The 22,138-nt window shown below is 47.4% G+C and overlaps 2 protein-coding genes across 13 annotated transcripts in view; one reads left to right on the top strand and one right to left on the bottom strand.

The window, feature by feature from the left end:
- Nucleotides 1-12,408, bottom strand: part of CEP104 (centrosomal protein 104) — a 42,714-nt gene extending 30,306 nt beyond the window's left edge. For 2 of the 7 annotated variants that reach the window (XM_055260793.2, XM_055260792.2), the window contains exons 1-6: nt 12,035-12,280; nt 7,473-7,599; nt 3,793-3,966; nt 2,641-2,779; nt 719-781; nt 342-418 (exon numbers count right to left, since the gene is read on the bottom strand). In XM_055260793.2, coding sequence (XP_055116768.1) covers nt 342-418; nt 719-781; nt 2,641-2,779; nt 3,793-3,966; nt 7,473-7,585 — 566 coding nt within the window. In that variant the 5' untranslated portion in view covers nt 7,586-7,599; nt 12,035-12,280. Of the gene's footprint in view, nt 1-341; nt 419-718; nt 782-2,640; nt 2,780-3,792; nt 3,967-7,472; nt 7,600-12,034 lie in introns of all 7 variants that reach the window. The other 5 variants (XM_055260791.2, XM_063631166.1, XM_055260789.2 and 2 more) reach the window with 4 other exon arrangements.
- Nucleotides 12,409-12,436: 28 nt separating this feature from the next.
- Nucleotides 12,437-22,138, top strand: part of DFFB (DNA fragmentation factor subunit beta) — a 28,730-nt gene continuing 19,028 nt past the window's right edge. For 3 of the 6 annotated variants that reach the window (XR_010118780.1, XR_008653769.2, XM_055260794.2), the window contains exons 1-3: nt 12,516-12,863; nt 13,863-13,989; nt 21,049-21,237. Coding sequence is in view for 3 of the 6 variants with exons in the window: in XM_055260794.2 (XP_055116769.1) it covers nt 12,750-12,863; nt 13,863-13,989; nt 21,049-21,237 (430 nt within the window). In the remaining 3 variants the exon portion in view is untranslated. Of the gene's footprint in view, nt 12,864-13,862; nt 13,990-21,048; nt 21,238-22,138 lie in introns of all 6 variants that reach the window. The other 3 variants (XM_063631168.1, XM_055260798.2, XR_010118781.1) reach the window with 3 other exon arrangements.

Here is a 22,138-nt window from a genome sequence, read left to right as displayed (position 1 = left end):
GCCTGTAATCCCAGCTACTAGGGAGACTGAGGCAGGAGAATTGCTTGAACTCAGGAGGTAGAAGTTATAGTGAGCCGAGATCACGCCATTGCACTCCAGCCTGGGCAATAAGAGTGAAATTCTGTCTCAAAAAAAAAAAAAAGGAAAAAAATATATGAAGATGTGCTAAATAAAACAGTGACCTTAATCTTTATGTAAATTTCAGACAATCCAATCAGTGGCTTATCCAGCTCTAAACTGAATTTAGAGGCTCTAAGTCCAGACTCCTTTGGAAATGACTGACCCTTTCAGGATTCTGAGGAAAGTAACAGAAGTTCATTGCTGGGAAGCAGGACTCTTACCTGGCATAAGTTCCTTCTAGAGCAGGGTCCTCACTGTTGTGCCCAAGGTAGTGGTCAATCAACTTCTCTCGAGAGGCCTTTGGGGGCAAAACATCTGCTTAGTGTCTCAGAGAGAAAGAGGAACAACACAAAACCTTAACTACAAGATTTATTTCATATAAAGCTGTCAGCAAGGTTCAGTGATCCTCATCTTTTGGAGGGACAGCTAAAACTGTTAAAGTTTCATATGCTATAGCTCTTAAAAATCATCTGAAAGTTATTCACTAGTCAATTTTATGCAGATTATAAAAATGATACATTTTTTGGGTGAAAATAAATGACCCCCTCTTGTCAGAAATACATTTACTTCCTTAGGAATTAAAACTTTACAAACTTACAGTATTGCTTTCATCACTGAAATCTGCAGGGTCTCCAATGATATTTATGGCAACCAAAGCAACCTAAGAAAGTGTTAAATTAACAGAATTAAATATACAATGTTTGAAACGACTTAACCCCTTTATTTACTTACTTTGAGACAGGGTCTCGTCTGTCACCCAGGCTGGAGTGCAGTGGTGTGATTATGGCTCACTGCAGCCTGGACCTCCTGGGCTCAAGCAATCCTCCCACCTTAGCTGCCCTAGTAGCTGGGACTATAGGTGTGAGCCACCATGCCCTGCTAATTTTTGTGTTTTTTATTGCAGAGATAGGATTTCACCATGTTCCCCAGGCTAGACTTAACCCCTTTATAACAAACTCTGACCTACACTGTTATCAAATGGGATGATGTATATCAAAGTGTATTAATTGTTAAAATGTTATGCCAATATAAATAACTTTTAATAATTAACAAAGAATTTTAAATAAATTATGTAAGTTAGTATTCTAATGCTTAACCAAATGGTTATTTTAACCATTTAAAGGATGTTCTGGCTGGGTGCAGTGGCTCACGCCTGTAATCCCACCACTATGGGAGGTGGAGGCGGGCAGACTACCTGAAGTCTGGAGCTTGAGACCAGCCTGACCAACGTGGAGAAACTCCATCTCTACTAAAAATACAAAATTAGCTGGGCAAATAAATGCCTATAATCCCAGCTACTCGGGAGGCTGAGGCAGGAGAATTGTTTGAATCTGGGAGGCAGAGGTTGCAGTGAGCTGAGATTGCGCCACTGCACTCCAGCCTGGGCAACAAGAGTGAAACTCCATCTCAAAAAAAAAAAAAAAAAAATGATGTTCAAATCATAATAGCTAAAAACTCCCCAAATTTTAACATAGCCTCATAATGAGACATCACTTGAGATTCAGTATGGAGCTCATCTTTGAAGGATCTTGGGAAATTAGACGATGAAAAGTTAACACAGCTCAGTTTATCCCAGTGGGTGAGTCTCATCTGAGGTGGGGAGTCACTTTTCCATCCTGCACCCCCAACCATTGTAGACCAACTACTTAGCCAGGTCATTGCTGGTAAATACATGCAGGCGGGTGGAGGAAAGAAAAGGGTTAAGACTCATTCTTCTGGCTTCCTGGTGTGTTATGCTGCAAGGGGCCAGGCAGCTTAACTGGACCTTTGTGCTCTTGTCCAGCTCACCCGCTTGGTCTAGAGATTTGATTTGCTGGGTGCTTGCATTCCTCTTGGAGGGGGCAGGGAGAGTTGTACATGCTTCTGCTAATTAACAAGATTGCTTTGGACACAATTGATTTCTACTGCACTAATCATGTGAGAAAAAGAAAGAAAAAAAGAAGGAAAGAAAGGGAGGGAAGAAGGAAGAGATGAAGAATTAGCAGCTTGGAGCTGGGGAGATTCTGGATTACATGCAACATTAATGTGTCCGCAATTTCTACCAGGGGATTTACCTCGTGCACATTGGGAGGGTTTATTTAGAACTGTGCTGTCCTACACAAATAGGATGTGAGCCACGTGTCATTAAGTAGGCACATTAAAAAATTAAAAAATGCAATTAATTTTAATAATACAGGTTAACACAACATATCCAAAATACTATCATTTCATCACATACAACTGACATAAAAGTTCTCATGAACTGTTTCGCATTCTCCTTTTGTACTGAGTCTCTGAAGCCCACAGTCTGGTGATGCTGGCAGCAGCTCTGGGCACTAGGCCAGTTTGTGGTGGGCACTGGCCACATGTGCCCAGAGGCTGCTGGATCAGACTGCACAGCTCAGAGAGCTCAGCAGTATCCCGGAAGAGATCCTCTCTTATAAGATCATCTTGAAAATGCATTTAAGAAAAGATACGTGACCACATAATCCCACAAAGAAGGTAGGGGCAGAATCAAAGGCGAAGCTGCATGCATCTTACCTGATTATATATGTTGTATTTGTTGACATGGTTTTGGTGAAAAATCAGTTTAAGAAATTGTCCTACTGCATCCACATAAACTGATTTTAGTTCCCGGGCTTTGCAACCTGTCTTTTCATTATCACAGAGAGACACGTAGCTGAAAAACAAAACACAACTGAAGAACACGCTGATTTGAAAATGTGCTGTTCAATAAAACTGCTCCCTACTCTGATTGAACTCAATAGGCTTATTTATTTTTATTGTTTTAGTTTTTAAAGCTAGACTACCCCTACGCAGGATCAACAGGTTTGAATAAAAGCTAAGTCTAGAATGAAAAACCTAGGAAAAACCCCTAGAACTCAAATTCTAATTAGTATTCTTGTTTTTTTTTTTTTTTTTTTTTTGAGATGGAGTCTTGTTCTGTTACCCAGGCTGGAGTGCAGTGGCGCAATCTTGGCTAATTCCAAACTCCGCCTCCTGGGTTCAAGCAATTCTCCTGCCTCAGCTTCCCAAGTAGCTGGGATTACAGGCGCTCACCACCATACCTGGCTAATTTTTATATTTTTAGTAGAGACAGGGTTTCACCATGTTGGCCACATTGGTCATCTAATTAGTATTCTTAAGAAAATTTCTACATCTGAAAAGTAGAGCTGAATAGCAGAATTAATAGAAATTATAATGCTGCTTTTTAAGCATATCCAATAAGAGGCAGGTGTCAAGAAATTGTGTACTCTTGAACCAAATAGAAGTACATAACATAGGACCAAAAGTTAAGGGACAATTCATTTTTAAGAGCTCTCAGGGCCGGGCGCAGTGGCTCACGCCTGTAACACCAGCACTTTGGGAGGCCGAGGTGGGCGGATCACGAGGTCAGGAGATTGAGACCATCCTGGCTAACATGGTGAAACCCCGTCTCAACTAAAAATACAAAAAATTAGCCAGGCATGGTGGCAGGCGCCTGTAGTCCCAGCTACTTGGGAGGCTGAGGCAGGAGAACGGTGTGAACCCGGGAGGCAGAGGCTGCAGTGAGCCGAGATTGCACCACTACATTCCAGCCTGGGCGACAGAGTGAGACTCCGTCTCAAAAAAAAAAAAAAAAAAAAAAGAAAAGAGCTTTCAGGTACAATTAGCCTAAAAGCTGCCATGATACATTTTAAATTTCATTCTTACCCAAGTCTTCGAAACCGCTCTGCTTGATAGGGTGCAAAATATTCAGGTAAGCTTTCACTAATGTAGAACTCAATTTTACTTGAAATCATATACTGGTGAGCAAGTAACTGTAGTTTCCTTATTCGACATCTCTCCACCATTTGAAGGACAATTTCTTGTGGAAATTGGCAAAATCTGAAAGCAAACACATTTTTGTATTTTCTGAACAATTTCTGCAGAGGGTTTCTAGATGCTAGCATCTCATTCTTGGAGGTAAGAAGTATTAACCACACACCCACTTTGAACTGGACAGTCTGTAGGTACTGATGGTACAAAGATGCCTGTGACATGATTCCCGTTCTCTTGAGCTTTTTCATGTTGGAGTTGAAGCTTGGAATTAAAATGTGACTTGATCTGCCTGTAACCCTATAGGAATCATACTCTTGGCAGCTAGTAAATGACGTGAAACCTGCAGTTTTTCATAAGATAAATCAATCTTATGAGGCGGCACTAGTGGGCAGGATGGAGCCAAAGGATTTTCTACAGGAACTCAAATGCTTAAGGGCCCCAAGGTATCAATATTTAAGGAGTGCCTGCCTTTCACGCATAGTGGTCTAGGCAGAGAAGCCTATGCTATGGGCCATGCTGGAGCTTCTTTGCTCAAAAGTGACATAACTTTTTTTTTTTTTGAGACAAGGTGTTGCTCTGTCACCCAGGCTGCAGGGGTGTGATTATGGCTCACTGCATCTTCAATCTCCTGGGCTCAAGTGACCCTCCTACCTCAGCCTCCTGAGGAGCTGGGACCACAGGTGTGTGCCACTGCGCCTGGCTAAAATTTTGCCCAGGCTGGTCTTGAACTCCTGGGCTCAGAGGATCCTCCCACTTCGGCCTCCCAAAGTGCTGTGATTACAGGTGTGAGCCACTGGGCCCACTCCAGAAGTGATACAACGTATTAAAAAACTAAGAGCTGGGTACAGAATCACAGCAGTCAGCAAAGACCCTACACCGCTTCCAAAAATGCAAAGGTTCAAGAGAGGCACATCTGGGGCAGGAGGGCAGCTGGCACAAACTGGGAAACTGAGCAACTTTTGAAATCAAATTCTTTAGTCTTTCATGTCAGTAAAGTGCTGCTTTAGATAGTTACTGCTTTTAAATGTAGGGCACATATATTATCATTCATGGCGAGATTATCTGAACATAAGGACAATAAGTAATCTATTATTTTAAAATCTTTATTAAGAAAAAACAAAACTCCAAAACTGCTTAAAGAAAACCAAGACAACCGGCAAAGCTTTGAAGTTGTATACAGTCATGCACTGCATGAGACAGTGGTCCCATAAGATGACAACACTGTATTTTGACTTAGCTTTTCTATGTTTAGATATACAGATACCTACTTGTGTTACACTTGCTACCGTGTTCAGCACTGTCACGTGCTGCACAGGTTTGCAGCCCAGGAGCAATAGGCTATGCCACAGAGCCTAGGTGTGTAGGAGTAGGCTGTACCATCTGGGTTTGAGGGCACTCTAGGTGTTCGATGAAATCGACTGATGATGCATTTCTCAGAATGTCCCCATGATTGAGCAATGTAGGACCGTACTTTTAAAAATCCTTCCAAAAAGAGCCTATGATTTAGCTACTGAAATGTAGCTGACGAACACTTTATAGATGAATCAAAAATACCTTTCAAGCTGAATATAAAAAGAAACCACACAGCTAAAAAGGCTAGTATGAATTTATCTTTTCAAGATAAATTGACAGATACAGATTTTTTAAAATAAAAATAATTTGACAACCGAAAAAATGGATGCCCAGAGGCTACGGTTGGTGCAAACTTTATGCTTTCTTGGAAAAACGTCTTGCTCTGAAGGGTTTAGGCTCTCTGAATTCTGAGGTCACATGAATGGCACTGGGGGTCTCCCTGGATCTCTTTAACACCCTCTTCAGTGTCTCTCCTGGAACTGCATCAATCTATGCCCTGAGCTCCGATGTAGAGGGTCCCACATTTTCTATGACCTGTGGTAACAGGGTGCCTTGTCCTGTCATTGGGAGGCTCGGCTTCAGGGTATCCTCCTTTGTCTTTCTGCGATGTGCCTGACCTCAGGGAAGTGAAGAGACCCTGAGCCAAACCCAGTGGGAGTCTGTGGTGACCAACGGCACACAGATCCTTTTCTTGGGTACCTCCTCTGAAAGCACATTACTGAAGTGAGTGTAGGTCATGCCCTTTAAAGCAATACCATGTCAACGCACAAAAGAACCATACTGGTGTGATTTTTATAACTATTACCAAAAAGGGTGGCTGTGTGTATACTCGAGAACCTTCAATCCCCAAATAACATGGAACACGTGCAGTGAGCGTACAGGACCTCTGCAGAGGGGATGCTCCTGCCTGGGAGAGGCATGAGCAGGCTCATGGGGAGTCTGGGAGGAGAGGGCGGAACGCTGGGCTGCCCCCGTGGGTGTGCTCCTCCTCCTGCCCTCCAGCCACAGGCTGGACCCTGTTAATGCTGCCTGCATGGGCAGTGCATCGGCCATGGCCTGGGCAGTATCAGGACGCTGGCTTGCCTGCAATCCTAGCTCCGCGGGTGACAAAGGCGCTGTCTGGCCCCTTCTGCTTGACTCTTGCTTCATTTGGCAGTTCATTCAGAACTCACTTCCAGGAAATGCAGGGACAGGGGGTCTTATTTGTTATGTCTCCTCAAAAACTCCAAAAGGAAAATACGTTTTAATTTTAAATGAGATTTACATTCAATTTTCAGCAACATGTCTTCTCAATAAAAGCAAGACACAATTATATGACTGAATTTAAAATGCCATACATATTTACGCATTCGCAAGTTAGGAATAAATAGTAACTTCTCAGGCTTGAAAGCAAGTCATGAAGAGCACAGAGCTGACAAGGTGGGATGGGGTGGAGGGTGGGTTTTTATTCACGTGACTGAGGGCAGAGGGCAGATGCCAAGTGAGTGCATAAAGGGGCTCAGCTGTAAAGACCAAAGTAGCAGAGGCAAAAAGACTTCAATGTTTTAGGAAAATAAGCAAGCAAAACACTCATCTAATGAACATTTGTTTTGAGACGGTCTTACTCGGTTGCTCAGGCTGGAGTGCATGGCTGTCATAGCTCATGGCAGCCTTGGACTTCTGGGCTTAAGGGATCCTCCTGTCTCAGCATCCTGAGTAGCTGGGACTATAGGCGGGAGCCACTGTGCCCAATTGAACATTTTAATAAAAGTATACACGTGTTTAAGAGAAATGTGAAAGACACATCTTTTGGTTAAAGCTTGGTGTCATATAAAAGCAGTTAGACACACACTCTTTCGGCACAGGAGCCCAACTGTAAAAGCAAAAAAGGCTGCACGCACAATCTCTGCACAGAAACTTGATGAGAATGTGCAGCCCAGTGTGTGATCAGGGAGTATGGTTAGACAGTTACGGGGCCTCATTTCTCTTCCTTCTCCTCCACATTTGCACATTTTCTTAAGGGAGTGTGGGTGAACGTTATAAGGGAAAGAGGGTCAACACATTTTCTTTAAAAATATAAACAGAAAGAGATGCCCGACACTGCACTGCATGCTGACATCCTTGGTCCTGATGTCCGAGTCATAGTAAAATCTGAGGCTTTGAATGAAAGGATCCCCTGTACCCTCCTCAGGGACCTGTGGCTGCCTCCCAGCCCAAGCCCCGCCCCATCCAGCCCTCACCTAGGTGACCGCCACCCACTGACGGTTGGCGCGTGGATCATGAGCTCCCGGGCACTGAAGCCGTCTTCGTGTCCAGATGAGCTGACAACTACAAATCCAATCTTGTGGGGCATTCTGCACGTTTGGGCTGTTTATAAGAGCAGGAAAGATTTCTTTAAAACAAAGGAATTCACTAACACATGGACATTTAAAGGGTTAGTTCATGCCTTGCTAACACACACAATAATGCACTAAGTATTCAGAATTTTCCCATCTCTTTGAAAGAGTCTATTTTTTTTTCTTGTTAAACACTTTTTATAGATGCTTCTGATTCTGTTTAAGGTATCATTTAAGTTATCTTGACTTTTCCCAAATGTGTGTCCAAAAAGTTCGACGAGTGCTGTGGATTGTGCTCCCCAAAAAGATATGTTAAAGTTCCACCTGTGGTACCTGTGAATGTGACCTTATTTGAAAATAGGGTCTTTGTAGGTGTGATCTAGTTAAAACGAGGTCCTCGGGGTGGGCCCAATCCAACGTGACTTTTAAGAAGAAGGGAAGAGACGCAGCCACACAAAGGGAGAGTGCCATGTGGTGACAGAGGCAGAGACCGGAGCGACGCATCTCTAAGTGGGCCAGCCAAGAAGGGCCGAGAATGGCCAGCAGGCACCCAAGGCTAGGAAGAGGCCAGGAGGAATCCTCCCTACAGCCTCCAGAGCGAGAGTGCAGCCCTGCCCATACAGCCATCTGACTTCTGCCTCCAGAATGAATTTCTGGTGTTTTAAGCCATCTAGTTTATGATATTTCGCTATGTCTAGAATATAAACACAAACTTCTTTCTATTAGTTAGGAAACTAATACAACCAGTACATTAATTAGTTATACAATACCAAGAGGAAAAAGGCAACGTAAGCGCTAGCATAACAACTGCTAAATGAATGTGTACGACCAGAAGGAAGAGCAGGAATGACAGGCAGGCATATTAAGTACAAAAACGTTCACGCAGAGTCAGGTTGAGGGACTGACTCACAGGACATTGAGCCCAATTTGCTCAGGGATTCTGGGTTACTTTTCAGTTACTAAGCCAGTCAGATTCCTCCTGAGTAAGCCAATTTGGGTTAGGTCTAAATCATCGGGGGGAAAAAAAAGGCTCCTCACTAAACCAGGATAAAGAAGCCTCCATCAGAAAGTTCTCTGGGATAAGATAAACTATTAATTGAAATTCCCAATAGGAGGTAACATATAAACATACCCCCACATAAAACTGTACGTATTTTGACATGCTTGATGCATGATCTAGATCTTTCTTTTACTTTCATTGAGAATTTGAAGAGGACCACTTCAATATATTAATTATTGGCTGGCATTATTGCTAATGTTTCTTGGAATGTATAAACAAAAGCACTAAGATAGAATGATAAACCATCATTGAGATTCTAGTTATTTTTTGCACAAAGTTCACTGCAAGATGTTACTGTATATTAAACGAAAACAAAACTAAACCAACCCAGAAAATAATTTTTAAAAAGCCCCCCAAAACAGGATGAGGCTGGGTGTGGTGGCTCACGCCTATGATCCCAGCACTTTGGGAGACCGAGGTGGAAGGATCACTTGAGCCCAGGAGTTCGAGACCAGCCTGGGTAAGATAGTGAGACCTCGTTTCTAAAAAAGCAAACAAAAAAAGAATTTTGAAAGGATGAGTGTGGTTTTAACCCACTGTTAGCTGCACAGCCCCACCTGCACTCTGGGCACCCTATGCCAGAAACGCACAGCCCATGGCTCCTACTCCTTCCTGACCTGGCACTTCTGGGTCGCGTGGGCTCTCAGCCCAGAGGTACTTTTCCCTTGGCCTCAGCATCTCTCTTCACTCACTCCCCACCCAACGGTGTGCCAGGTCTTATCAGGCCTACCCTTCCTTCTGATCCCACTGTCTTTTCTAGACAGCAACTGCCTGGTGTCCCCACCTGAAGCGCCTCCCTCAGACAAGTCCTAAGTTCCTGTTGTGTGAACGTGCCTCAGGCCCAGCTTCAGTCATCTCCATCCATGTCCTAACTCCAGAGCTCTCGGTGGGCTCCACAGCTAAGGATCAAATGCGCCAACTCTCCCCTGACCCTCACGTCTTGTCCTGAATTCTGAAGTCCAGCCAAACAATCAAAGCTCAAAGTTAATACGCTTCAGCTCTGAAGCCCTCCAATCCTTTCATCATCTTTTTTTCCTTTTTTGAGACAAGAGTCTCACTCTGTCACCCAGGCTGGAGTGCAGTGGCGTGATCTTGGCTCACTGCAACCTCTGTCTCCCCAGTTCATGTGATTCTTGTGGTTCAGCCTCTCAAGTAGCTGGGATTACAGGCATGCACCACCATGCCTGGCTAATTTTCTTTTTTTTGGTATTTTAGTAGAGACGGGGTTTTGCCATGTTGGCCAGGCTGGTCTCAAACTCCCGGCCTCAAGTAATCTGCCCGCCTTGGCCTCCCAAAGTGCTGCGATTACAGGCGTGAGACACCATCCCAGGCCCCTTTCATCATCTTTAAGGGCAGGGCCTGTCACTCCCTATCCCACCTTGAAAATAGCTCTTGTGCTCAGGCTGTTGGGTTCCAGTCCCCAATTTTTTTTTTTTTTTGAGAGAGGGTCTCACCCTGTCACCCAGGCTGGAGACCAGTGGCGCGATCTTGGCTCACTGCAACCTCTGCCTCCTGGGTTCAAGTGATTCTCCTGCCTCAGCCTCCCAAGTAGCTAGAATTACAGGTGTGTGCCACCACACCCAGCTAATTTTTGTATTTTTAGTAGAGATGGGGTTTCACCATGTTGGCCAGGCTGGTCTCGAACTCCTGACCTTAGGTGATCCACCTGCCTCAGCCTCCCAAAGTGTTGGGATTACAGGCGTGGCCATTACGCCCGGCCCCGATTTTTTTTTCATACAGGTTCTCGCTCTGTGGCCCAGGCTGTACTGCTGCAGTGGCGTGATCATAGCTCACTGTAACCATGAACTCCTGGGCTCAAATGATCCTCTTGTCTCAACCTCCTGAGCAGCTAGGACTACAGGCACATGCCACCATGCACAGTTACTTTTTTTTTTTTTTTGGTAGGGATGGGGTTTCACTGTGTTGTCTAGGCTGGTCTTGAACTCCTGGCCTTCAGTGATCCTCCCACCTTAGTGTCCCAAAGTGTTGGGATTACAGGCATGAGCCGCTGAGCCTGGCTAGTCTCTGATCCTAACCAACACTCTCTGTTATGGCTCGAAGACGTAAACATACGACCTTTTCAGTCAAACAGAAGGGTGTTTCCAGTAAGCTATATTGACCCCAACAAATCTAAAACAAAGTAGTGGCATTTAAGAACCAGCTAAGAGAAATGCACAGGCACTGTGGAGGCAATGCTATTACCTCAGTCTGGTATTTGAAAAGGATTCCTTTTTTAGCCTACCCCCTCCCAAAGACCTTCCAGTTGTACCCTACAGTCCCCTCTGTGTAAACCTTCAAGTGTTACATAAGATACTTGGAATGTCCCTGAAGGATGCCACTTTTAGGCTCTATAAAAATCACCATTAACAATTTAGGAAGAAGCAAAGCTCTGTTGAACGTCCAGTTATTGGCTGGTCTTCCTCACCAGAGGCATGAGGGATCCCCGTTGTCCCAGGGACAGCCATCGGCATCCCGAAAAGTGCCAGAGTACATCTCTCCCCAGGCAGCGATGACCCCATGGCGGTCTCATCCCTCACTACACTTTCCTAATGCTGGCATGGTAAAAGGCAATTAACTATAAATTAAACGGAAACTCAGTGTAGCAACTTCCATTTTGTTACAAGACTAGGAAACAAAACTTGTTTCTGATTTTCTTTTCAAGAAGACTTTTAAGTGTGGCTTATGCCCGTAATTCCAGCACTTCGGGAGGCCGAGGAGGGCGTATTACTTGAGGTCAGGAGTTCGAGACCAACCTAGCTAACATGGTGAAACCCCGTCTCTACTAAAAATAAAATATTAGTCGGGCTACTCGGGAGGCTGAGGCAGGAGAATCGCTTGAATCCGGGAGGCGGAGGCTGCAGTGAGCTGAGATCATGCCATTGCACTCCAGCCTGGGCGACAGAGTGAGACTGTCTCAAAGGCTTATGGGTTTCTGATCAAGTCATCTTAGCGACTGAAAGGGCTTCAGAGAAATCTGAACTTAAGTGCAAACAAAACAAACCCAAAAACAAAAAACAACCAACCATCAGACTTTAATCTCTATAGGGACAGAGCAACTTTCCTCAAACTTTCGCTCAGCAGAACACATCTGAAACTGGCCCGCTATGTACTATGCATCCAGAAGAGGAAAAGCCAGATCTGAAAATAATATTCCACGCTAAATGGGCAGTCCCGGCCTGGGCAGGCGCTCCCAGCACCCGTGCTGAGCTCCCCGGCATCGGGCACCACGGGACCGCGCCGGCTCTTCGGCTACAGCAAGGCCGGAATCTAACTCCACACCGTCCGCGCTTGCACCGCGCACCCAGGCTTCGTATCCAGCTCCCAGGTGGGGACCGCGCCCCCGCGGCGCCCGAGCCCCGCTACCCACTCCGGCCCTGGCCCGGAGCCGCAGCGGCCCGGAAGGTACCTGCTCAGAGGGAACGGCTCCGACTGGCGCTGCCGCGGCCCCGGTGGAGAGGGCGGCTGGGTCGGAGCGGTGCCGCGGCCCGGGGAGGTGGCCAGACTGCGCCTCAGCACCCGGACCCCAGGGGCGGGCGGGATCCGGCTCTCGTAGACTTCCTCGGCAGCAGCCGCTTCCTCAGACGGAACTCAGGGGGCGCCCCTTCCGCCGCCCCAGGCCGCCTTGCACCCCAAGCTGCTGCGGCAGTGACAGGGAAGAAGCCAACCCGGCCGCCTCTGCCCATCGCCCCGGCCGCAGCCGCCGCTCTCATGACAACCAAGCCCAGCTCTGGGCCGGGGCCTCTGCGCGTGCGCGACCCCGCCCCGCCCCAGGCCGCGCCTGCGCACAAGGGAAGGGCTCCGCTACTCTGGCTCTCAGGGTCGTGTAGTTTCCGGGGCCACGGCACCTGGGCACACCAGGTGGCGTCGCGCCTTTGCTTTCCTGAGCCTTCTGAGTAAGGTAATGTAGTTTCCGTGGGGCGACGCCTGCGCACAAGACCACGTCGGGCCTCACTTTTCCCAGGCCTTCTGGGTAATGTAGTTTCCGGGATCGGCGCCCGGCCTATGCCAGCTTGCAGAGCTCACCAGGTGCAGACCCCTGCGGCCAGGGCGAGGACGGATCTGAGCAGCCGGGCAGCGGGTGCCGCCGCCTGCGGGACCAAGAGGGCTTGAGGACATCTGCAATGCTCCAGAAGCCCAAGAGCGTGAAGCTGCGGGCCCTGCGCAGCCCGAGGAAGTTCGGCGTGGCTGGCCGGAGCTGCCAGGAGGTGCTGCACAAGGGCTGTCTCCGCTTCCAGGTGCCCGCCGGGCTGGGCGGGGACGGCCCGCCGGGGAGGCGTGTGGGGAGAATAGGAGGTGCCGCCTTTCCTCTTCCAAAACGGAGGGTGCGGGCGGCGCCCGGGGCGGGTAGTTTTCGTTCGCCTCAGCCGCTAAGACCCCGGGCCCCCGCAGCCTGGGGTTCCTGAGCGTGGCTTCAGAGCGCAGGGCGGTTGGGGGGCGACCTGGATCAACCCTTCCCTCTTCCCATCTCTCGGGCAGGACAGCCCTGCATCAGAGCTAGGAGACCGGGTTGAGTGCCAGGTACTGGCACGCGGGGTCACGGCTGCTCTGCCTGTCCGGCCTCAGCTTCCCCCTGCATAAAATGAAAGGCTTGGCTAGGTGGGCTCTGCAGGCCTTTCCAGCCCTCGCAGCTGGGGGTTGCAATTGTCACCTTATTCTAGGTTGGTTTTGTTTTTTAGACCAGTACTAGGGTTACCAGGTGTGCATTGCCGGGGTCGGTGCGGGTGGGGTGGGAGTTGCCATAAAATGCCAAAAACTGACCAGTGCAGAGTAACAGGGAACCAGACTCCAACAAATTAACAGTGCCACGTGCCGGTCACACTTGTGCACAGAGGCAGCCAACCGTTGTCCTTCGTGTGCCAGCACTGCTCTGGCGGCTGTGTGTTGGGAATGGTGGTGTTCAGCTCCTGGCAGCAGGGAGGCGGTGCTGTCAAAGACAGGCTCTATTTGAAGTGCCCTCAGGAGCTCATTTAAAAAGGGTGAATCCTGCAGAGCCAGCAGTCACCACCTGATGTATGTTTTTCCTGACTCTTCGTATTTTAGAACGGCCCTCAGTCGGGCGCCCTTGCTCCCGCTCCCTCATCCTTGCCTGGGCGTTGGCGCGACTGTGGCATACAGGCGGCAGCCTGAGCCTGCTTCTTTAAAGACAGCTCATTCTGGTCTTTTGTGAGGCCTGCAGATGCAAAGCCCTCATCTTGAGACCCTTCCTCCTCCTGTTGCTTCTCCCGTCCCTGCAGCTCCCTGAGCGCGGTTCCCGGCTGTGCCTGTACGAGGATGGCACGGAGCTGACGGAAGACTACTTCCCCAGCGTTCCCGACAACGCCGAGCTGGTGCTGCTCACCTCGGGCCAGGCCTGGCAGGGCTGTGAGTGACAAGGACCTTGGAGGTGGGCGGGAAGCTGGCACTCTCGGAGGTCCTGGGGGCTTAGCTCCCGGTGCCTGTCAGGGTTGGGAAGCGTCCCCCTTTCTGTGAACTCTGGGGTCTCAAGGAGGAAGCCCTCTGGAGGCAGAACTGGTCAGCGTCGCTTAGGTGGCAGAGTCCTCGGTCCTCTCGTTCATGAACCCAGCTGTTCAGTTGGTTGTCTTTTTCTTCAAAGAATCTTTTAATTTTATTTGCGTTCATTTGAGGTGTCCTAGCAATTCCCAAGAGCAGAGGGAGGGCTTTGGGATTGGAGCCTGCACAGTTTCATGGGGAAGGTGGAGCCAGGAGGAGATGCTGTTCTGTTCTGCTGGGCTGAGCACCCTTCTGGAAGGATGAGGTGGTGGTTCGTGGGATGCTCTCACATTGTTCTCGGTTGTTGTTTGCAGAGATGCTGTCCTCAGGGCTCAAGTTTGGGGGCAATTGCTTTGAGAGGTTGTTCTTTAGGGGTATCTGTATTGAAGCCTCAGGACACAAAGTCCTGCCTTTCAGAACCAGCTGAATGCCAAGGTCTGCACTTGCTTGACTCCCGTAAAAGAGAGCTTTTGGCCACTGGGGCGGGAGATGCCATCATGTGCCTTTACCTGGGAGGGTCGGCCAGTGTTGTGAAAAGGGGGTTAGGCTCCACGAGATGCTTCTGGCGGCCCAGGAAGGACATGGGTGCTCTGAGGGATGGAGCTCTGGCTCCTTGGCCTAAGGGGCAGAAAGAGAGAAGTCGAAGAGTAACGTCCATGTGGCCACCTCCCCGGCTACAGTGTTGGGGGCTCCACTGTCAGCATTGAGGGGTGACGCCTCTGGTATGTGCTCCAAGGTTGCAAGCCCCCTTTCTCCACTGGGCCTTGTGCTTTTAGAGGAGGCAGCCAGAAAATGTATCACCGTGATGCCCCCTGGGGTGGCCCCTGCAGGAGGTGGGGGCTGGGCATGGGTGTGCTCAGGGTATGCCTCACCTTTGGATGTTATCTTTCTTTCCCATTTTAGGGCATAGTTGAAAGACAGCAGAGCACGTTGCTCTCTCTCTGTCTTTCCCTGCATCTCTCAGTCTCTGTCTCTCTCCTCTGTCTGTCTCTATCTCTGGCTCTCTCTGTCTTTCTCTGTCTCTCTCCCTCTCTGTCCTTCCTTTCTCTGGTGCTTTATCCCCCTCTCTTCCCTGAGACCACTAGTCGTCCTCCTCGTTAGACTTAAAAAAATTTTTTTTCTTTTCTTTTATTAAAACATTGAGATGGGGTCTCCCTCTGTTGCACAGGTTAGTCTCAAACTCCTGGGCTCAGGAAGTCCTCCTACCTTGGCTTCCCAAAGTGCTGGGATTACAGGCATGAGCCACTGTGCCTGGCCAAAATATTTTTATTTTATTTATATTTTGAGACTTTGTTGCCCAGGCTGGAGTGCAGTGGCACAAACATGGCTCACTGCAGCCTCGACCTCCATGTTTTAAGCAATCCTCTCGCCTTAGCCTCCCAATTAGCTGGGACCACAGGCATGCACTACCACGTCTGGCTAATTGTTTTGTATTTTTTGTAGAGATAGGGTTTCGCCATGTTTCCCAGGATAGTCTCACACTCCTGGGCTCAAGCTGTCCTCCTGCCTTGGCCTCCTAAAGTGCTGGGATTACAGGTGTGAGCCACCGTGCCTGGCCTAAACCGTTTATTTAGAAATAGTGACAGATTCCCAGGAAGTTGCACAGATAGGAAGGGCCCATGTACCTCTACCCTTACCCTCAAAGGCAACATCAGACACAACCGTGGTACAATATAAAACAGGAACACTGACACTATTGCAATGTGTGTGTTCTTCTGTCATTTCTCCCCATGTAGATTCCTGTGACCAGCATCAGGGTCAAGGTACAGACATCTCCCATCCATCACTCAAGGTTCTCCCCTTTATAATCCTGCTACCCCTGCCCACCACCAATCCCTAGCCCGTAGCAGCTGCTGATATGTTCTCTATGTCTATAATTTTGTCATTTAAAGAATATTAGGGGCCAGGTGCGGTGGCTCACACCTATAATCCCAGCACTTTAGGAGGCCGAGGCGGGTGGATCACCTGAGATCAGGAGTTCAAGACCAGCCTGGGCAACATGGTGAAACCCCGTCTCTACTAAAAATACAAAAATTAGTTGGGCGTGGTGGTGGGCGCCTGTAATCTCACTACTCGGGAGGCTGAGGCAGGAGAATCACTTGAGCCCAGCAGGTGGAGGCTGCAATGAGCTGAGATTGTGCCATTGCACTCCAGCCTGGGTGACAAGCTGAGATTCTGTATCAAAAAAAAAAAAAAAAAAAAAAAAAAAAGAATATTAGGTAAGTGGAATCATAAAGTATGTGACCTTTTGAGATGAGCCTTTTTCACTCCACATAAGGCTCCTGAGATGCACCTAAGTTGTGAGTATTCATAGTCCGTTCCTTTTCATTGCTGAGTAGCATTCCATGGTTTGTTTTACCACAGTTTGTTCAACCATTCACCTGTGGAAAGATATTTTGTTTGTTTCCAGTTTTTGACTATTACAAAATAAAGCTGCTCTGGCCAATTATGTACAGATTTTTTTTTTTCTTTTGAGACAGGGTCTCACCCTGTCACCCAGGCTGGAGTGCAGTGGTGCAATCATAGCTCACTGTGGCTTTCACTTCCTGGGCTCAAGCGATCCTCCTACCTCCACCCCTGAGTAGCTGGGACTACAGGGGTGCACCACCATGCCTGGCTAATTTTTGTATTTTCTGTAGAAACAGGGCTTCATCATGTTGCCCAGGGTGGCCTTGAACTCCTAGGCTCAAGCGGTGTACCCGCCTTGGCCTCCCAAAGGGATTACAGGCGTGAGCCACCGCACCTGGCCGTCTTGACAGGTTTTTGCAGGATGTAGGTTTTCATTCCTCTGGGAGAATGCCCAGGAGTACAGTACTGCATTGTGTGGTGTGTGTTTAGTTTCTGAAGACAAGGATGTCCACTCTCGCTGCTTCTGTTTAACATGGTACTGCAGGGTCTAGCCAGGACATTTAGGCAAGAAAAATAAAAAGCATCCAGATTGGAAAGGAAGAAGTGAAGCTATTTCTATTTGCAGATCATATGAACTTGTATGTAGAAAACCCTAAGGAATCCACTAAAAAATGATTAGAACTAATCATCAAGTTTAGCAAGGTTGAAGGATGTAAGATCAATATGCAAATATAGGAATACACTTACAACGAACAATCTGAAAATGAAGCAGAAAATAATCCCATTTACATTGGCATCAAAAAGAATAAAATACTTAGGATAAGTGTAACAAAAAATTATAATACTTATATTCTTAAAACTGCAAAATGTTGTTGAAAGAAATTAAGGTTTTGAATAAATGGATTAACATCCCATGTTCATGGATTGGAAGACTTAACATTGTTAAGACAGTGGGACTCCCCAGATTGACCTACAAATTCAGCACAATCCCTATGAAAATTCCAGCTGGTTTCGTTGTAGAAATTGACATGCTGATTCTAATCCTTAGTTCATATGGAATTGCAAGAGACCCAGAATAGCCAAAACAACCGTGAAAAAGAACATAGTAGGAGGACCTACATATCCTGATTTCAAAACTTAGTACAAAGCCACAGTAATCAAGACTGGCACTGGTACAAGGACAGATAAATAGATCAATGGAATAGAATAGAGCACCCAGAAATCTATGTATCTGTGGTCAGGATGCCAGGACCATTCAATGGAGGGGGAAGAGTAGTATCTTCAACAAATGGTGCTGGGACAACTGCATATTCACATATAAAAGAATGAAGTTAGACCCTTAGCTGGTACCTTATACAAAAAGTACGATAAATGAAAGACCTAAATGTAAAAGTTAAAAATATAAAGCCCTTAGAAGAAAACATAGGGATAAGTCCTCATCACCTTGGATTTGGCAAAGGATTCTTAGATTTGACACCAAAATCATGAGCAGCAGAAGAAAAAACAGATAAATTGGGCTTCATCAACATTAAGAACTTTAGGCTGGGCACGGTGGCTCATGCCTGTAATCCCAGCACTTTGGGAGGCTGAAACGGGCAGATCACTTGAGGTCAGGAGTTGAGACCAGCCTGGCCAACATGGTGAAACCCTGTCTCTACTAAAAATACAAAAACTAGCCGGGCGTGGTGGCAGGCACCTGTAATTCCAGCTACTCAGGAGGCTGAGGCAGGAGAATTGCTTGAACCCAGGAGGCAGAGGCTGCAGTGAACCAAGATCACACCACTGCACTCCAGCCTGGGCGACAGAGTGAGACTCCATCTCAGAAAAAAAAAAAAAAAGAAAAATTAAGAACTTTGTTACTTCAAAGGACACCATGAAGGAGGCTAAAAGACAGCCCACAGAATAGGAGAAAATAGTTGCCAATGATGTATCTAATACAGGACTTGCATCAGAATATATAAAGAATCCTTATAACTTAATAGTAAAAAGATAACCCAATTAAACATGGGCAAAGGTTCTGAAAAGAAAGAAATGCCTCCAAGGAAGATACTCAAGTGGTCGGTAAGCACATTAAAAGGTGCTTGAGATCATCAGTCATCAGGGGACTGCAAATCAAAACCACAGTGAGATGCTACTTCACACCCACTAGGCTAACAACCAGTGTGGCGAGGATGCGGAGCGGCTGGAACCCTCAGGCCCCATTGGTGGGAAGGGAAAATGGTGCAGCTCCTGTGGAAAATAGTCTGGCAGTTTATCAACAATTACACAGAATCGCCATGTGACCCAGCAGCTCCACTCCTAGGTATGTACCCAAGAGAAATGAAAACACGTCCACACCAAAACTCATCCGTGAGCATTTACAGTAGCTTTATTCATAATAGCCAAAAGGTGGAAATCACCCAAGTCTTCAATGATGAACACATGGATAAACAGAGTGTGGCACATCCATACAATGGAATTACTCACCGTGAAGAGGAATGAAACACAGCATGGCCGAGCCTTGAAACCATGCCAAGTCAAGAAGCCTGCACATACAGTAGGGTTCCATTCATAGGAAATGTCCAAAACAGGGATGTTAGAGAGATGGAAAATAGATTAGTGGTTGTTTAGGGTTGGGGGTAGTGTAGAGGGGAGGGAGGTTGGTAGCTAAAGAGTATGAGGTTTCTTTTTGAGGCGGTGAAAATGTTCTGAAATTGACTGTAGATGTGGCTGCACAACTCTGGAAATATAATAAAACCCATTGAATTGTATACTTTATTTTATTTATTGAGACGGAGTCTTGCTCTCTCGCCAGACTGGAGTACAGTGGCACGATCTCGGCTCACTGCAACCTCCACCTCCTGGGTTCAAGCGATTCTCTTGCCTCAGCCTCCTGAGTAGCTGGGATTACAGGCATGCACCACCACGCTCGGCTAATTTTTGTATTTTTAGTACAGACAGGGTTTCACCATGTTGGCCAGGATGGCTGTGATCTCCTGACCTTCTGATCTGCCCACCTTGGCCACCGAAAGTGCTGGGATTACAAGCGTGAGCCACCGCGCCCAGCCTCTGAATTGTACACTTTAAATGGGTGAATTGTAAGGAGTGTGAATTATATTTCAATAAAGCTACTTAAAATAAAGAAAAGAAACTGCCAAGTTGTATGCTAGAGTGGCCATCTTACCTTTCCACTGTGCAGTTTCTGTGCAGCCTCACCAGCTTTTGGCGCTGTTGCTATTTTTAATTTTAGCCATTCTGATTGCAGTGTGGTGATGTCTCATTGTGCCCTTAATATGCATTTCCCTAATGGCTAACAATGCTGACTATCTGAGTATCTTTTGTAAAAATAGAGACAGGGTCTCACTCTGTTGCCCAGGTTGGAGTGCAGTGGCAATTATGGCTCACTGCAATCCTGAACTCCTGGGCTCAAGCGATCCTCCTACCTCAGCCTCCCAAGTAACTGGGACTACAGGTGTGCACCACCATGTGCAGCTAATTATTATTATTATTTTTAGAGATAGGGTCTTGCTTTTTTTTTTAGAGATGGGGTCTTGGTTGCCAGGTTGGTCTCAAACTCCTGCCCTTAAGTGATTCTCCCACCTCGGTCTCTGAAAGTGCTGGGATTACAGGCGTGAGTTACTGTGCCCAGCCCTAAATATCTTTTTATGTGCTTATTTGCCATCTGTAGATTCTCCTTGGTGAAGTGTTTCTTCATGCCTCTTGTCCATTTTCTAATTGGATTTTTTTTTTTTTTTACTGTTGAGTTTTGAAAGTCACCCCCACCCTGCCAAAATACCTGGACATGAGTTGTTTGTCAGACATGTGGTTTGCAAATATTTACCCTGTGGCTTGCCTTTTCATTCTCTTAAGAGCATTTTTTTGCAGAGTAAGAGTTTTTAGTTTTGAGGAAGCTCTGTGTGTTGATTTTCTCTTTTACGCAGTGCTTTTGATGTTAGGTCTAAGGACTTCCACCAAGTCCTCACTCCCCAGAATGTCCTCCTGTCTTCTGATCCGCTGATGTGATTGTGAGGCTTTTCTCATGGTGGATCGCACTGATCGATTTTCAGGTGTGAACCAGCCTTGCATTCCCACTTGGCCGTGGTGATACTTCTTTTTGCATGTTACTGAGTTCTCTTTGCTAACATTTTGTTAAGGTCCTGGGTAGACTTTGCTTTAACTTCCTATTAAGAGCCTGCCCAAGAGCTCGCTGCTTCAGGGAGTTGTGAAAAGGCTCCAGGAGAGAGTAGGAAAAGTGATAGGAAGGATCTGAAAGCAAGGTCTCCAGGAAGGGCCAAAGGAGGGGTGCATGGTTTGGAGGGGAGGAGGCCAAATGGGAAAGCAGCCGTCTCTTGGTGCACTTTCGTCTGTCTTCTAAAGCACACCCTACCCCTTCCTCCTCTGTCCTCATGCCACCCTGATGCGTGGTCCCCAGCTGTTGGTGTCAGGGCAAGGACAAAGACCCGGGACACCTCGAGTCTGAGTCCTGGTGATTGCCAGGCCCTGGGGAATGGGGGAAGATGTGGTCAGAGGCTCTTCCTGTGACCGGGGCAGGATATGTCTTCTGCTGGACTGGCACCTTTTTGTTTGTCCCATTGGTGGCAGATGTGAGCGACATCGGGCGCTTCCTCAGTGCATTTCACGAGCCGCAAGTGGGGCTCATCCAGGCTGCCCAGCAGCTGCTGTGTGATGAGCAGGCCCCGCAGAGGCAGAGGCTGCTGGCCGACCTCCTGCACAACGTCAGCCAGAACATCGCGGCCGAGACCCGGGCTGAGGACCCGCCGTGGTTTGAAGGTGCATGGGGGCTGCAGCTGGCAGGGGAGAGGCTTCTTCGGAGCCTGAGGTGCCAGGAGAAGTTGGGTTCCAAAAAGTCCCCAGTGAGGGGGCTGGCCTGTACCTTCGTGGGTTGAGGTGGGGGACTTGGAAGAAAATGTGCTCATTTTCCAACCTCGTGGGAAAGGCACCCAGTAAGGACTCACGTGGGGCCAGAGTCCAGGGCAGCCCTCGGATGGGACTTTTTATTATTTTTATATATATTTTTTGAGATGGAGTCTTGCTCTGTCCCCCAGGCTGGAGTGCAGTGGCGTGATCTTGGCTCACTGCAACCTCTGCCTCCCTGCACCCTCTGCTTCCCAGGTTAAAGCGATTCTCCTGCCTCAGCCTCCCGAGTAGCTGGGATTACAGGCAAGTGCAACCACACCCTGCCAATTTTTGTATTTTTAGTAGAGATGAGGTTTCACCATGTTGGCCAGGCTGCTCTCGAACTTCTGACCTCAGCCTCCCAAAGTGCTAGGATTACAGGTGTGAGCCACCGTGCCTGGCCTATTATAATTATTTAAAAAATTGTGCTAAAGTGCGTATGACATAAAATTTACCATCTCAACCATTTTTTTAGTGCACAGGTCATTGGCATTAGGTACAGTCACATTGTATGTGGCCATCCCCACCGTCATCTCCAGAAATCCTTCCATCTTGCAAAGCTGAACTTGTGTCCCTGTTACATTCACTCCCCCTTCCCCTTCCCCCAGCCCCCGGCAAGCACCATTCCAGTTTCTGTCTCTCTGATTTGATGACTCTAGGGACCTCATATGAATGGAGTCACATAGTATTTGTCCTTGTGTAACTGGCTTATTGCACTCAGCACAGTGTCCTCAAGGTTCATCCATATCGTAGCATATATCAAAATTTCCTTTTT

The sequence above is a fragment of the Symphalangus syndactylus genome, chromosome 22 (genome assembly GCF_028878055.3).
Source record: "Symphalangus syndactylus isolate Jambi chromosome 22, NHGRI_mSymSyn1-v2.1_pri, whole genome shotgun sequence".
Classification (NCBI taxonomy): Eukaryota; Metazoa; Chordata; class Mammalia; order Primates; family Hylobatidae; genus Symphalangus; species Symphalangus syndactylus.
The sequence above is the reverse complement of the archived record's forward strand: the minus strand, read 5'-3'. Positions and strand labels throughout refer to the sequence as shown.